This window comes from Oncorhynchus tshawytscha, unplaced genomic scaffold (genome assembly GCF_018296145.1).
Source record: "Oncorhynchus tshawytscha isolate Ot180627B unplaced genomic scaffold, Otsh_v2.0 Un_contig_14536_pilon_pilon, whole genome shotgun sequence".
In the NCBI taxonomy this organism is placed as follows: domain Eukaryota; kingdom Metazoa; phylum Chordata; class Actinopteri; order Salmoniformes; family Salmonidae; genus Oncorhynchus; species Oncorhynchus tshawytscha.
In genome coordinates, this window is record NW_024608792.1 from 43,371 (window position 1) to 60,791 (window position 17,421).

Consider the following 17,421-nt stretch of genomic DNA (forward strand, 5'->3'; position numbering starts at 1 on the left):
TTCTAGGACACTAAAACTCCTTCTGTTACAGCTGAAATGATACCAACCCCATTCTAGGACACTAAAACTCCTTCTGTTACAGCTGAAATGATACCGACCCCATTCTAGGACACTAAAACTCCTTCTGTTACAGCTGAAATGATACCGACCCCATTATAGGACACTAAAACTCCTTCTGTTACAGCTGAAATGATACCAACCCCATTCTAGGACACTAAAACCCCTTCTGTTACAGCTGAAATGATACCAACCCCATTCTAGGACACTAAAACTCCTTCTGTTACAGCTGAAATGATACCAACCCCATTCTAGGACACTAAAACCCCTTCTGTTAAAGCTGAAATGATACCGACACACTAAACCCCTTCTGTTACAGCTGAAATGATACCAACCCCATTCTAGGACACTAAAACTCCTTCTGTTAAAGCTGAAATGATACCAACCCCATTCTAGGACACTAAAACTCCTTCTGTTACAGCTGAAATGATACCAACCCCATTCTAGGACACTAAAACTCCTTCTGTTACAGCTGAAATGATACCAACCCCATTCTAGGACACTAAAACTCCTTCTGTTACAGCTGAAATGATACCAACCCCATTCTAGGACACACTAAACCCCTTCTGTTACAGCTGAAATGATACCAACCCCATTCTAGGACACTAAAACTCCTTCTGTTACAGCTGAAATGATACCAACCCCATTCTAGGACACTAAAACTCCTTCTGTTACAGCTGAAATGATACCAACCCCATTCTAGGACACTAAAACTCCTTCTGTTACAGCTGAAATGATACCAACCCCATTCTAGGACACTAAAACTCCTTCTGTTACAGCTGAAATGATACCAACCCCATTCTAGGACACTAAACCCCTTCTGTTACAGCTGAAATGATACCAACCCCATTCTAGGACACTAAAACTCCTTCTGTTACAGCTGAAATGATACCAACCCCATTCTAGGACACTAAAACTCCTTCTGTTACAGCTGAAATGATACCGACCCCATTCTAGGACACTAAAACTCCTTCTGTTACAGCTGAAATGATACCGACCCCATTATAGGACACTAAAACTCCTTCTGTTACAGCTGAAATGATACCAACCCCATTCTAGGACACTAAAACCCCTTCTGTTACAGCTGAAATGATACCAACCCCATTCTAGGACACTAAAACTCCTTCTGTTACAGCTGAAATGATACCAACCCCATTCTAGGACACTAAAACCCCTTCTGTTAAAGCTGAAATGATACCGACACACTAAACCCCTTCTGTTACAGCTGAAATGATACCAACCCCATTCTAGGACACGAAAACTCCTTCTGTTACAGCTGAAATGATACCAACCCCATTCTAGGACACTAAACCCCTTCTGTTAAAGCTGAAATGATACCGACACACTAAACTCCTTCTGTTACAGCTGAAATGATACCAACCCCATTCTAGGACACTAAACCCCTTCTGTTACAGCTGAAATGATACCGACACACTAAACTCCTTCTGTTACAGCTGAAATGATACCAACCCCATTCTAGGACACTAAACCCCTTCTGTTACAGCTGAAATGATACCAACCCCATTCTAGGACACACTAAACCCCTTCTGTTAAAGCTGAAATGATACCGACACACTAAACTCCTTCTGTTAAAGCTGAAATGATACCAACCCCATTCTAGGACACTAAACCCCTTCTGTTACAGCTGAAATGATACCAACCCCATTCTAGGACACTAAACCCCTTCTGTTAAAGCTGAAATGATACCGACCCCATTCTAGGACACACTAAACCCCTTCTGTTAAAGCTGAAATGATACCAACCCCATTCTAGGACACTAAACTCCTTCTGTTACAGCTGAAATGATACCAACCCCATTCTAGGACACTAAACCCCTTCTGTTAAAGCTGAAATGATACCAACCCCATTCTAGGACACTAAACCCCTTCTGTTAAAGCTGAAATGATACCAACCCCATTCTAGGATACTAAACCTCTTCTGTTAAAGCTGAAATAATACCAACCCCATTCTAGGACACTAAACCCCTTCTGTTACAGCTGAAATGATACCGACACACTAAACCCCTTCTGTTAAAGCTGAAATGATACCAACCCCATTCTAGGACACTAAACCCCTTCTGTTACAGCTGAAATGATACCAACCCCATTCTAGGACACTAAACCCCTTCTGTTACAGCTGAAATGATACCGACACACTAAACCCCTTCTGTTAAAGCTGAAATGATACCAACCCCATTCTAGGACACTAAACCCCTTCTGTTACAGCTGAAATGATACCAACCCCATTCTAGGACACTAAACCCCTTCTGTTAAAGCTGAAATGATACCAACCCCATTCTAGGACACTAAACCCCTTCTGTTACAGCTGAAATGATACCAACCCCATTCTAGGACACTAAACCCCTTCTGTTAAAGCTGAAATGATACCAACCCCATTCTAGGACACACTAAACCCCTTCTGTTACAGCTGAAATGATACCAACCCCATTCTAGGACACACTAAACCCCTTCTGTTACAGCTGAAATGATACCAACCCCATTCTAGGACACACTAAACCCCTTCTGTTACAGCTGAAATGATACCAACCCCATTCTAGGACACTAAACCCCTTCTGTTAAAGCTGAAATGATACCAACCCCATTCTAGGACACACTAAACTCCTTCTGTTAAAGCTGAAATGATACCAACCCCATTCTAGGACACTAAACCCCTTCTGTTACAGCTGAAATGATACCAACCCCATTCTAGGACACTAAACCCCTTCTGTTAAAGCTGAAATGATACCGACCCCATTCTAGGACACTAAACCCCTTCTGTTACAGCTGAAATGATACCAACCCCATTCTAGGACACTAAACCCCTTCTGTTACAGCTGAAATGATACCGACACACTAAACCCCTTCTGTTAAAGCTGAAATGATACCAACCCCATTCTAGGACACTAAACCCCTTCTGTTACAGCTGAAATGATACCAACCCCATTCTAGGACACTAAACCCCTTCTGTTACAGCTGAAATGATACCAACCCCATTCTAGGACACTAAACCCCTTCTGTTACAGCTGAAATGATACCAACCCCATTCTAGGACACTAAACCCCTTCTGTTACAGCTGAAATGATACCAACCCCATTCTAGGACACTAAACCCCTTCTGTTACAGCTGAAATGATACCAACCCCATTCTAGGACACTAAACCCCTTCTGTTACAGCTGAAATGATACCGACACACTAAACCCCTTCTGTTAAAGCTGAAATGATACCAACCCCATTCTAGGACACACTAAACCCCTTCTGTTAAAGCTGAAATGATACCAACCCCATTCTAGGACACTAAACCCCTTCTGTTACAGCTGAAATGATACCAACCCCATTCTAGGACACTAAACCCCTTCTGTTAAAGCTGAAATGATACCAACCCCATTCTAGGACACTAAACCCCTTCTGTTACAGCTGAAATGATACCAACCCCATTCTAGGACACTAAACCCCTTCTGTTAAAGCTGAAATGATACCAACCCCATTCTAGGACACTAAACTCCTTCTGTTACAGCTGAAATGATACCAACCCCATTCTAGGACACACTAAACTCCTTCTGTTAAAGCTGAAATGATACCAACCCAATTCTAGGACACTAAACTCCTTCTGTTACAGCTGAAATGATACCAACCCCATTCTAGGACACTAAAACTCCTTCTGTTAAAGCTGAAATGATACCAACCCCATTCTAGGACACTAAACCCCTTCTGTTACAGCTGAAATGATACCAACCCCATTCTAGGACACACTAAACCTCTTCGAGCTGAACATACACCTGGTGTGTTTGTTGGGGTTCGTTTCCTTGTTCCTTGTCAATCAATGGCTCATTGGTGAAATTAGCATTTAGACAATATCTTTAAGTAAATAATTTAATCATCATTTATAAACGCAATTGAAGACAACAGGAACATAACGCAACGTTTCCCAGTAAGTTCCAAAAAATAGAAAAAGCTCTCAAGTTGCTTTTATTAAACCCGAAGTCCAGCCCTTGTGATGTCACTGCATACCTCATTACCTTCTACTCATCAGACCAAGCCCATGCATACACAGCTATATAAAGTTGACTTATAGTGGAATGTCTGATGTCTCTTATCTCTTACACTCCCCTGTAGAGTTCTGTCTTCACAGTGACACAGAGAGTTTCTTTATAAGAGGCAGAGAGACTGGAAAACAACAGTGCAACAATATTAAACCTCTATAATGAATATATATATATATATTGTTAATCTGTAGTCTAGGACCCTATAAATATAAGGGGGAGGGGTCTTATAACCCCTCCCCTTCTATTAATACAACATAAGCATAATCAATTATTCTAATAAATCAAACATTTGGTTCAGCCCCTATCATGACCCCTAGGTGAACCCCTGACATGCTTCTGTACATTATTGTGTGTAACAGGAAGTGAATGTACAGTAGGTAGGTGTGTAACAGGAAGTGAATGTACAGTAGGTAGGGGTGTAACAGGAAGTGAATGTACAGTAGGTAGGTGTGTAACAGGAAGTGAATGTACAGTAGGTGTGTAACAGGAAGTGTGTATTACCTGGAACTTTGTCAACGGAGGCGAACACAGATCTCTGTGCGGTGGGGTCGTTGGGCGCTCGACGCGATTGGTCGTAGAAGCGGAAAGGGAGTTGACCTCCGGCAGCAGTGTTTCCTGTCTGGCCGAAGCCCAGAACCTCTGACGAACTGGGCTGGACAGGAAGGTCTAGTAACGCTAGAACACATAGAGATGTTAGAGAGGGAGGTGTGTCCTCTGAGTGGCTTTCTCTCTCTGTCTCTCTCTCTCCTGGTGTGTCTCCCTGTCAAATCTCTCTCTCTATGGGTGTCTCCCTGTCTCTCTCTCCAGTATGTCTCAATCTTTCTCTCTCCCCCTCCACCTCGCTCTCTCTGTCTCCGAGTCTCTCTCTCTCCACCTGCTATCCTCTGTGTCTCTCTCCCTACCTGCTATCCTCTGTGTCTCTCTCTCTCTCTACCTGCTATCCTCTGTGTCTCTCTCTCTCTCTACCTGCTATCCTCTGTGTCTCTCTCTCTCTCTACCTGCTATCCTCTGTGTCTCTCTCTCTCTCTACCTGCTATCCTCTGTGTCTCTCTCTCTCTCTACCTGCTATCCTCTGTGTCCTCTCTCTCTCTCTCTCTCTACCTGCTATCCTCTGTGTCTCTCTCTCTCTCTACCTGCTATCCTCTGTGTCTCTCTCTCTCTACCTGCTATCCTCTGTCTCTCTCTCTACCTGCTATCCTCTGTGTCTCTCTCTCTACCTGCTATCCTCTGTGTGTCTCTCCTACCTGCTATCCTCTGTGTCTCTCTCTACCTGCTATCCTCTGTGTCTCTCTCTCTCTACCTGCTATCCTCTGTCTCTCTCTCTCTACCTGCTATCCTCTGTGTCTCTCTCTCTACCTGCTATCCTCTGTGTGTCTCTCCCTACCTGCTATCCTCTGTGTCTCTCTCTACCTGCTATCCTCTGTGTCTCTCTCTCTACCTGCTATCCTCTGTGTCTCTCTCTCTACCTGCTATACCTGCTCTGTCTCTCTCTCTCTACCTGCTATCCTCTGTCTCTCTCTCTACCTGCTATCCTCTCTCTCTCTCTCTCTACCTGCTATCCTCTGTGTCTCTCTCTTTACCTGCTATCCTCTGTGTCTCTCTCTACCTGCTATCCCCTGTGTCTCTCTCTACCTGCTATCCCCTGTGTCTCTCTCTACCTGCTATCCTCTGTGTCTCTCTCTCTACCTGCTATCCTCTGTGTCTCTCTCTCTACCTGCTATCCTCTGTGTCTCTCTCTCTACCTGCTATCCTCTGTGTCTCTCTCTCTACCTGCTATCCTCTGTGTCTCTCTCTCTCTACCTGCTATCCTCTGTGTCTCTCTCTTTACCTGCTATCCTCTGTGTCTCTCTCTCTACCTGCTATCCTCTGTCTCTCTCTACCTGCTATCCTCTCTCTCTCTCTACCTGCTATCTCTCTCTCTCTTTACCTGCTATCCTCTGTGCCTCTCTCTTTACCTGCTATCCTCTGTGTCTCTCTCTACCTGCTATCCTCTGTGTCTCTCTCTACCTGCTATCCTGTGTCTCTCTCTCTACCTGCTATCCTCTGTCTCTCTCTCTACCTGCTATCCTCTGTGTCTCTCTCTACCTGCTATCCTGTGTCTCTCTCTCTACCTGCTATCCTCTGTGTCTCTCTCTCTACCTGCTATCCTCTGTGTCTCTCTCTACCTGCTATCCTCTCTCTCTCTCTACCTGCTATCCTCTGTCTCTCTCTCTACCTGCTATTCTCTCTCTCTCTCTACCTGCTATCCTCTGTGTCTCTCTCTTTACCTGCTATCCTCTGTGTCTCTCTCTACCTGCTATCCCGGTGTCTCTCCCTACCTGCTATCCTCTGTGTCTCTCTCTACCTGCTATCCTCTGTGTCTCTCTCTCTACCTGCTATCCTCTGTGTCTCTCTCTCTACCTGCTATCCTCTGTCTCTCTCTCTCTACCTGCTATCCTCTGTCTCTCTCTCTCTACCTGCTATCCTCTGTCTCTCTCTCTACCTGCTATCCTCTCTCTCTCTCTACCTGCTATCCTCTCTCTCTCTCTACCTGCTATCCTCTGTGTCTCTCTCTTTACCTGCTATCCTCTGTGTCTCTCTCTACCTGCTATCCCGGTGTCTCTCCCTACCTGCTATCCTCTGTGTCTCTCTCTCTACCTGCTATCCTCTGTGTATCTCTCTACCTGCTATCCTCTGTGTCTCTCTCTCTACCTGCTATCCTCTGTGTCTCTCTCTCTACCTGCTATCCTCTGTCTCTCTCTCTCTCTACCTGCTATCCTCTGTCTCTCTCTCTACCTGCTATCCTCTCTCTCTCTCTCTACCTGCTATCCTCTCTCTCTCTCTACCTGCTATCCTCTGTGTCTCTCTCTTTACCTGCTATCCTCTGTGTCTCTCTCTTTACCTGCTATCCTCTGTGTCTCTCCCTACCTGCTATCCTCTGTGTCTCTCTCTACCTGCTATCCTGTGTCTCTCTCTCTACCTGCTATCCTCTGTGTGTCTCTCTCTACCTGCTATCCTCTGTGTGTCTCTCTCTACCTGCTATCCTCTGTGTCTCTCTCTACCTGCTATCCTCTGTCTCTCTCTCTACCTGCTATCCTCTGTGTCTCTCTCTACCTGCTATCCTCTGTCTCTCTCTCCCCGTGTCTCTGTCTCTCTCTCTACCTGCTATCCTCTGTGTCTCTCTCTCTACCTGCTATCCTCTGTGTCTCTCTCTACCTGCTATCCTCTGTGTCTCTCTCTACCTGCTATCCTCTGTGTCTCTCTCTACCTGCTATCCTCTGTGTCTCTCTCTCTACCTGCTATCCCCTGTCTCTCTCTCTACCTGCTATCCTCTGTGTCTCTCTCTCTACCTGCTATCCTCTGTGCCTCTCTACCTGCTATCCTCTGTGTCTTCATACGTCTGGCCTGTATCCTGCCCTTGGCCAGGCGTTGCTTAGCGATGATGCAGCGGATGTGGTCGGCGAATATGAAGTTTGCCTGCAGGATGGGGAGGGGCTTGGCGTGGGGGTTGGACGAGGGTTTGTGGATGATAATGTTTAAAGCTCTGCTGTCATCCTCTACCCCAGACACCTGCATGTCCTGGGGGGGGAAGAGAGAGAGAGAGAGACGGTGTTACAGTCTTGTAATGCCAGGTGCAATGGAGAGAGAGAGAGAGATAGTTAAAACACTGTATATATATAATATGCTTGTTTATTTTATCTTTTGTACTTTAACCATTTGTACATTGTTACAACACTGTATATATATATATATATATAATATGACATATGTAATGTCTTTATTGTTTTGAAACTTCTGTATGTGTAATGTTTACTGTTCATTTTGATTGTTTTTCACTTCATATATTATCTACCTCACTTGCTTTGGCAATGTTAACAAATGTTTCCCATGCCAGACGGGGAGGGAGGGAGAGAGAGACGGGGAGGGAGGGAGAGAGAGACGGGGAGGGAGGGAGAGAGAGACGGGGAGGGAGGGAGAGAGAGACGGGGAGGGAGGGAGAGAGAGACGGGGAGGGAGGGAGAGAGAGACGGGGAGGGAGGGAGAGAGAGACGGGAGGGAGGGAGGGAGAGACGGGGGAGGGAGAGAGAGACGGGGAGGGAGGGGAGAGAGAGAGACGGGGAGGGAGGGAGGGAGAGACGGGGAGGGGAGAGAGACGGGGAGGGAGGGAGAGACGGGGAGGGAGGGAGGGAGAGACGGGGAGGGATGGAGAGAGAGACGGGGAGGGAGGGAGAGAGACGGGGAGGGAGGGAGAGAGAGACGGGGAGGGAGGGAGAGAGAGACGGGGAGGGAGGGAGGGAGAGACGGGGAGGGAGGGAGAGAGAGACGGGGAGGGAGGGAGAGAGAGACGGGGAGGGAGGGAGAGAGAGACGGGGAGGGAGGGAGAGAGAGGGGGGAGGGAGGGAGAGAGACGGGGGGAGGAGGGAGAGAGACGGGGAGGGAGGGAGAGAGAGACGGGGAGGGAGGGAGAGAGAGACGGGGAGGGAGGGAGAGAGACGGGGAGGGAGGGAGAGAGAGACGGGGAGGGAGGGAGAGAGAGACGGGGAGGGAGGGAGAGAGAGACGGGGAGGGAGGGAGAGAGAGACGGGGAGGGAGGGAGAGACGGGGAGGGAGAGAGAGACGGGGGGAGGGAGGGAGAGACGGGGAGGGAGAGAGAGACGGGGAGGGAGGGAGAGAGAGAGAGACGGGGAGGGAGGGAGGGAGAGACGGGGAGGGAGAGAGAGAGAGACGGGGAGGGAGGGAGGGAGAGACGGGGAGGGAGAGAGAGAGAGACGGGGAGGGAGGGAGAGAGAGACGGGGAGGGAGAGAGAGACGGGGAGGGAGGGGAGAGAGATGGGGAGGGAGGGAGAGAGAGACGGGGAGGGAGAGAGAGAGAGAGGGGAGGGAGGGAGAGAGAGACGGGGAGGGAGGGAGAGAGAGACGGGGAGGGAGGGAGAGAGAGACGGGGAGGGAGGGAGAGAGAGACGGGGAGGGAGAGAGAGAGAGACGGGGAGGAGAGAGAGACGGGGAGGGAGAGAGAGACGGGGAGGGAGAGAGAGAGACGGGGAGGGATGGAGAGAGACGGGGAGGGAGGGAGAGAGAGACGGGGAGGGAGAGAGAGAGAGACGGGGAGGGAGAGAGAGAGAGACGGGGAGGAGAGAGAGAGAGACGGGGAGGGAGAGAGAGAGAGACGGGGAGGGAGAGAGAGAGAGACGGGGAGGGAGAGAGAGAGAGACGGGGGGGAGGGAGGGAGAGAGAGACGGGGAGGGAGGGAGAGAGAGACGGGGAGGGAGGGAGAGAGAGACGGGGAGGGAGAGAGAGAGAGACGGGGGGGAGGGAGAGAGAGAGAGACGGGGAGGGATGGGAGAGAGAGACGGGGAGGGAGGGAGAGAGAGACGGGGAGGGAGGGAGAGAGAGACGGGGAGGGAGGGAGAGAGAGACGGGGAGGGAGAGAGAGACGGGGAGGGAGAGAGAGACGGGGAGGGAGAGAGAGACGGGGAGGGAGGGAGAGAGAGACGGGGAGGGAGGGAGAGAGAGATGGGGAGGGAGGGAGAGAGAGACGGGGGGAGGGAGAGAGAGACGGGGAGGGAGGGAGAGAGAGACGGGGAGGGGAGAGAGAGACGGGGAGGGAGAGAGAGACGGGGAGGGAGGGAGAGAGAGACGGGGAGGGAGGGAGAGAGAGATGGGGAGGGAGGGAGAGAGAGATGGGGAGGGAGACAGAGATGGGGAGGGAGGGGAGAGAGAGACGGGGAGGGAGGGGAGAGAGAGATGGGGAGGGAGGGAGAGAGAGAGAGCGGGGGGGGGAGGGAGAGAGAGAGAGACGGGGGAGGGAGGGAGAGAGAGACGGGGAGGGAGGGAGAGAGAGACAGGGAGGGAGAACACCTAGTAGTCTTACCTGTAACAGACCAGCGAACTTGACCACTCCCCAGCCCAACCGTTTAGTTTCAGGTTCAACCAGACTCATCTGGTAAACATCCACCGCCAGGAACCGTTGAGCCTGACCTCCTTCCTTACTGACCACCATACAGGCTATCAGATCACTGTTATCTACAGAGAGAGAGACCACAACACAACCATACAGGCTATCAGATCACTGTTATCTACAGAGAGACCACAACACAACCACACAGGCTATCAGATCACTGTTATCTACAGAGAGACCACAACACAACCACACAGGCTATCAGATCACTGTTATCTACAGAGAGACCACAACACAACCACACAGGCTATCAGATCACTGTTATCTACAGAGAGACCACAACACAACCACACAGGCTATCAGATCACTGTTATCTACAGAGAGACCACAACACAACCACACAGGCTATCAGATCACTGTTATCTACAGAGAGAGAGACCACAACACAACCATACAGGCTATCAGATCACTGTTATCTACAGAGAGACCACAACACAACCACACAGGCTATCAGATCACTGTTATCTACAGAGAGAGAGACCACAACACAACCACACAGGCTATCAGATCACTGTTATCTACAGAGAGAGACCACAACACAACCATACAGGCTATCAGATCACTGTTATCTACAGAGAGACCACAACACAACCACACAGGCTATCAGATCACTGTTATCTACAGAGAGACCACAACACAACCACACAGGCTATCAGATCACTGTTATCTACAGAGAGAGAGACCACAACACAACCATACAGGCTATCAGATCACTGTTATCTACAGAGAGACCACAACACAACCATACAGGCTATCAGATCACTGTTATCTACAGAGAGACCACAACACAACCATACAGGCTATCAGATCACTGTTATCTACAGAGAAAGAGAGACCACAACACAACCACACAGGCTATCAGATCACTGTTATCTACAGAGAGACCACAACACAACCATACAGGCTATCAGATCACTGTTATCTACAGAGAGACCACAACACAACCACACAGGCTATCAGATCACTGTTATCTACAGAGAGACCACAACACAACCACACAGGCTATCAGATCACTGTTATCTACAGAGAAAGAGAGAGACCACAACACAACCACACAGGCTATCAGATCACTGTTATCTACAGAGAGACCACAACACAACCACACAGGCTATCAGATCACTGTTATCTACAGAGAGACCACAACACAACCATACAGGCTATCAGATCACTGTTATCTACAGAGAGACCACAACACAACCACACAGGCTATCTACAGAGAGACCACAACACAACCATACAGGCTATCAGATCACTGTTATCTACAGAGAGACCACAACACAACCATACAGGCTATCAGATCACTGTTATCTACAGAGAGACCACAACACAACCATACAGGCTATCAGATCACTGTTATCTACAGAGAGACCACAACACAACCATACAGGCTATCAGATCACTGTTATCTACAGAGAGACCACAACACAACCATACAGGCTATCAGATCACTGTTATCTACAGAGAAAGAGAGACCACAACACAACCACACAGGCTATCAGATCACTGTTATCTACAGAGAGACCACAACACAACCACAAAGGCTATCAGATCACTGTTATCTACAGAGAGAGAGACCACAACACAACCACACAGGCTATCAGATCACTGTTATCTACAGAGAGACCACAACACAACCACACAGGCTATCAGATCACTGTTATCTACAGAGAAAGAGAGACCACAACAACCACACAGGCTATCAGATCACTGTTATCTACAGAGAGACCACAACACAACCACACAGGCTATCAGATCACTGTTATCTACAGAGAGAGAGACCACAACACAACCACACAGGCTATCAGATCACTGTTATCTACAGAGAGACCACAACACAACCACACAGGCTATCTACAGAGAGACCACAACACAACCACACAGGCTATCAGATCACTGTTATCTACAGAGAGACCACAACACAACCACACAGGCTATCAGATCACTGTTATCTACAGAGAGACCACAACACAAACATACAGGCTATCAGATCACTGTTAACTACAGAGAGACCACAACACAACCACACAGGCTATCAGATCACTGTTATCTACAGAGAGAGAGACCACAACACAACCATACAGGCTATCAGATCACTGTTATCTACAGAGAGAGAGACCACAACACAACCACACAGGCTATCAGATCACTGTTATCTACAGAGAGACCACAACACAACCACACAGGCTATCAGATCACTGTTATCTACAGAGAGACCACAACACAACCATACAGGCTATCAGATCACTGTTATCTACAGAGAGACCACAACACAACCACACAGGCTATCAGATCACTGTTATCTACAGAGAGACCACAACACAACCACACAGGCTATCAGATCACTTATCTACAGAGAGACCACAACACAACCATACAGGCTATCAGATCACTGTTATCTACAGAGAGACCACAACACAACCATACAGGCTATCAGATCACTGTTATCTACAGAGAGACCACAACACAACCACACAGGCTATCAGATCACTGTTATCTACAGAGAGACCACAACACAACCACACAGGCTATCAGATCACTGTTATCTACAGAGAGACCACAACACAACCATACAGGCTATCAGATCACTGTTATCTACAGAGAGACCACAACACAACCACACAGGCTATCAGATCACTGTTATCTACAGAGAGACCACAACACAACCACACAGGCTATCAGATCACTGTTATCTACAGAGAGAGAGAGAGACCACAACAACCACACAGGCTATCAGATCACTGTTATCTACAGAGAGACCACAACACAACCACACAGGCTATCAGATCACTGTTATCTACAGAGAGACCACAACACAACCACACAGGCTATCAGATCACTGTTATCTACAGAGAGAGAGAGAGACCACAACACAACCACACAGGCTATCTACAGAGAGACCACAACACAACCACACAGGCTATCAGATCACTGTTATCTACAGAGAGAGAGAGACCACAACACAACCATACAGGCTATCAGATCACTGTTATCTACAGAGAGAGAGACCACAACACAACCACACAGGCTATCAGATCACTGTTATCTACAGAGAAAGAGAGAGACCACAACAACCACAACCCAACATAACCACAACGTTCTCACTAGGATTGTGATTACGTAGCTTGTCCCGCTGCATTATAATGAACGCACAGACAGGAAGTCTCTTTCTGGATCAGGAAGTCTGCTAAATGACACAACACGTCTGACTCACCAACCTTACAGACTAATCAGGATAATGTTTCCGAACAAAACACATAAAACAACCACGTATCTGCTAAATGAGGAGTATTAATCCACCACGTTAGACAGTAGAGACTAATATTATAATGAGTATTAATCCACCACGTTAGACAGTAGAGACTAATATTATAATGAGGAGTATTAATCCACCACGTTAGACAGTAGAGACTAATATTATAATGAGTATTAATCCACCACGTTAGACAGTAGAGACTAATATTATAATGAGGAGTATTAATCCACCACGTTAGACAGTAGAGACTAATATTATAATGAGGAGTATTAATCCACCACATTAGACAGTAGAGACTAATATTATAATGAGGAGTATTAATCCACCACGTTAGACAGTAGAGACTAATATTATAATGAGGAGTATTAATCCACCACGTTAGACAGTAGAGACTAATATTATAATGAGGAGTATTAATCCACCACGTTAGACAGTAGAGACTAATATTATAATGAGGAGTATTAATCCACCACGTTAGACAGTAGAGACTAATATTATAATGAGGAGTATTAATCCACCACGTTAGACAGTAGAGACATCTTTATAATGAGGAGTATCAATCCACCACGTTAGACAGTAGAGACTAATATTATAATGAGGAGTATTAATCCACCACGTTAGACAGAGACTAATATTATAATGAGGAGTATTAATCCACCACGTTAGACAGTAGAGACTAATATTATAATGAGGAGTATTAATCCACCACGTTAGACAGTAGAGACTAATATTATAATGAGGAGTATTAATCCACCACGTTAGACAGTAGAGACTAATATTATAATGAGGAGTATTAATCCACCACGTTAGACAGTAGAGACTAATATTATAATGGGGAGTATTAATCCACCACGTTAGACAGTAGAGACTAATATTATAATGAGGAGTATTAATCCACCACAGTAGAGTTAGACACGTTAGAGACTAATATTATAATGAGAGTATTAATCCACCACGTTAGACAGTAGAGACTAATATTATAATGAGGAGTATTAATCCACCACGTTAGACAGTAGAGACTAATATTATAATGAGGAGTATTAATCCACCACGTTAGACAGTAGAGACTAATATTATAATGAGGAGTATTAATCCACCACGTTAGACAGTAGAGACTAATATTATAATGAGGAGTATTAATCCACCACGTTAGACAGTAGAGACTAATATTATAATGAGGAGTATTAATCCACCACGTTAGACAGTAGAGACTAATATTATAATGAGGAGTATTAATCCACCACATTAGACAGTAGAGACTAATATTATAATGAGGAGTATTAATCCACCACGTTAGACAGTAGAGACTAATATTATAATGAGGAGTATTAATCCACCACAGACAGTAGAGACTAATATTATAATGAGGAGTATTAATCCACCACGTTAGACAGTAGAGACTAATATTATAATGAGGAGTATTAATCCACCACAGACAGTAGAGACTAATATTATAATGAGGAGTATTAATCCACCACATTAGACAGTAGAGACTAATATTATAATGAGGAGTATTAATCCACCACGTTAGACAGTAGAGACTAATATTATAATGAGGAGTATTAATCCACCACGTTAGACAGTAGAGACTAATATTATGAGTATTAATCCACCACAGACAGTAGAGACTAATATTATAATGAGGAGTATTAATCCACCACGTTAGACAGTAGAGACTAATATTATAATGAGGAGTATTAATCCACCACGTTAGACAGTAGAGACTAATATTATAATGAGGAGACTAATATTATAATGAGTTAGACAAAGTGTTAATCCACCACCACCACGTTAGACAGTAGAGACTAATATTATAATGAGGAGTATTAATCCACCACGTTAGACAGTAGAGACTAATATTATAATGAGGAGTATTAATCCACCACGTTAGACAGTAGAGACTAATATTATGAGTATCAATCCACCACGTTAGACAGTAGAGACTAATATTATGAGTATTAATCCACCACGTTAGACAGTAGAGACTAATATTATAATGAGGAGTATTAATCCACCACGTTAGACAGTAGAGACTAATATTATGAGTATTAATCCACCACAGACAGTAGAGACTAATATTATAATGAGGAGTATTAATCCACCACGTTAGACAGTAGAGACTAATATTATAATGAGGAGTATTAATCCACCACGTTAGACAGTAGAGACTAATATTATAATGAGGAGTATTAATCCACCACAGACAGTAGAGACTAATATTATAATGAGGAGTATTAATCCACCACGTTAGACAGTAGAGACTAATATTATAATGAGGAGTATTAATCCACCACAGACAGTAGAGACTAATATTATAATGAGTATTAATCCACCACGTTAGACAGTAGAGACTAATATTATAATGAGGAGTATTAATCCACCACGTTAGACAGTAGAGACTAATATTATAATGAGTATTAATCCACCACGTTAGACAGTAGAGACTAATATTATAATGAGGAGTATTAATCCACCACGTTAGACAGTAGAGACTAATATTATAATGAGGAGTATTAATCCACCACGTTAGACAGTAGAGACTAATATTATAATGAGGAGTATTAATCCACCACGTTAGACAGTAGAGACTAATATTATAATGAGGAGTATTAATCCACCACGTTAGACAGTAGAGACTAATATTATGAGTATTAATCCACCACAGACAGTAGAGACTAATATTATAATGAGGAGTATTAATCCACCACGTTAGACAGTAGAGACTAATATTATGAGTATCAATCCACCACGTTAGACAGTAGAGACTAATATTATGAGTATTAATCCACCACGTTAGACAGTAGAGACTAATATTATAATGAGGAGTATTAATCCACCACGTTAGACAGTAGAGACTAATATTATAATGAGGAGTATTAATCCACCACATTAGACAGTAGAGACTAATATTATAATGAGGAGTATTAATCCACCACAGACAGTAGAGACTAATATTATAATGAGGAGTATTAATCCACCACGTTAGACAGTAGAGACTAATATTATAATGAGGAGTATTAATCCACCACGTTAGACAGTAGAGACTAATATTATGAGTATTAATCCACCACAGACAGTAGAGACTAATATTATAATGAGGAGTATTAATCCACCACGTTAGACAGTAGAGACTAATATTATGAGTATCAATCCACCACGTTAGACAGTAGAGACTAATATTATGAGTATTAATCCACCACGTTAGACAGTAGAGACTAATATTATGAGTATTAATCCACCACGTTAGACAGTAGAGACTAATATTATGAGTATTGATCCACCACGTTAGACAGTAGAGACTAATATTATAATGAGGAGTATTAATCCACCACGTTAGACAGTAGAGACTAATATTATAATGAGGAGTATTAATCCACCACGTTAGACAGTAGAGACTAATATTATAATGAGGAGTATTAATCCACCACGTTAGACAGTAGAGACTAATATTATAATGAGGAGTATTAATCCACCACGTTAGACAGTAGAGACTAATATTATAATGAGGAGTATTAATCCACCACATTAGACAGTAGAGACTAATATTATAATGAGGAGTATTAATCCACCACGTTAGACAGTAGAGACTAATATTATAATGAGGAGTATTAATCCACCACGTTAGACAGTAGAGACTAATATTATAATGAGGAGTATTAATCCACCACGTTAGACAGTAGAGACTAATATTATAATGAGGAGTATTAATCCACCACGTTAGACAGTAGAGACTAATATTATAATGAGGAGTATTAATCCACCACGTTAGACAGTAGAGACTAATATTATGAGTATTAATCCACCACGTTAGACAGTAGAGACATGTCTTTATAATAATTAATAAAATATAATTAATATAATTTATACTTATTTGCAAATAAATTCATAAAAAATCTTACAATGTGATTTTCTGGATTTGTTTTCTCATTTTGTCTGTCATAGTTGAAGTGTACCTATGATGAAAATTACAGGCCTCTCTCATCTTTTTAAGTGGGAGAACTTGCACAATTGGTGGCTGACTAAATACTTTTTTACCCCATTTTACGTGGACGTCATTGACGAGGTCTGAGAAATATTCCGTATTTAATATAAAATGTCATTAAATGATTAAGCCGTGACATGTCGTTGACA

General features: G+C 44.6%; 1 protein-coding gene across 1 annotated transcript in view; it reads right to left on the minus strand.

Annotated features, from left to right (window-relative positions):
• Positions 1 to 4,425: 4,425 nt before the first annotated feature.
• The window catches only part of LOC121843822 (protein CLEC16A-like), a gene marked incomplete at its 5' end in the record, with an annotated part of 31,934 nt that continues 18,938 nt past the window's right edge, over positions 4,426 to 17,421 (minus strand). The window contains 3 exon segments of the mRNA XM_042313670.1: positions 4,426 to 4,774; positions 7,453 to 7,657; positions 9,951 to 10,102. Coding sequence (XP_042169604.1) covers positions 4,443 to 4,774; positions 7,453 to 7,657; positions 9,951 to 10,102 — 689 coding nt within the window.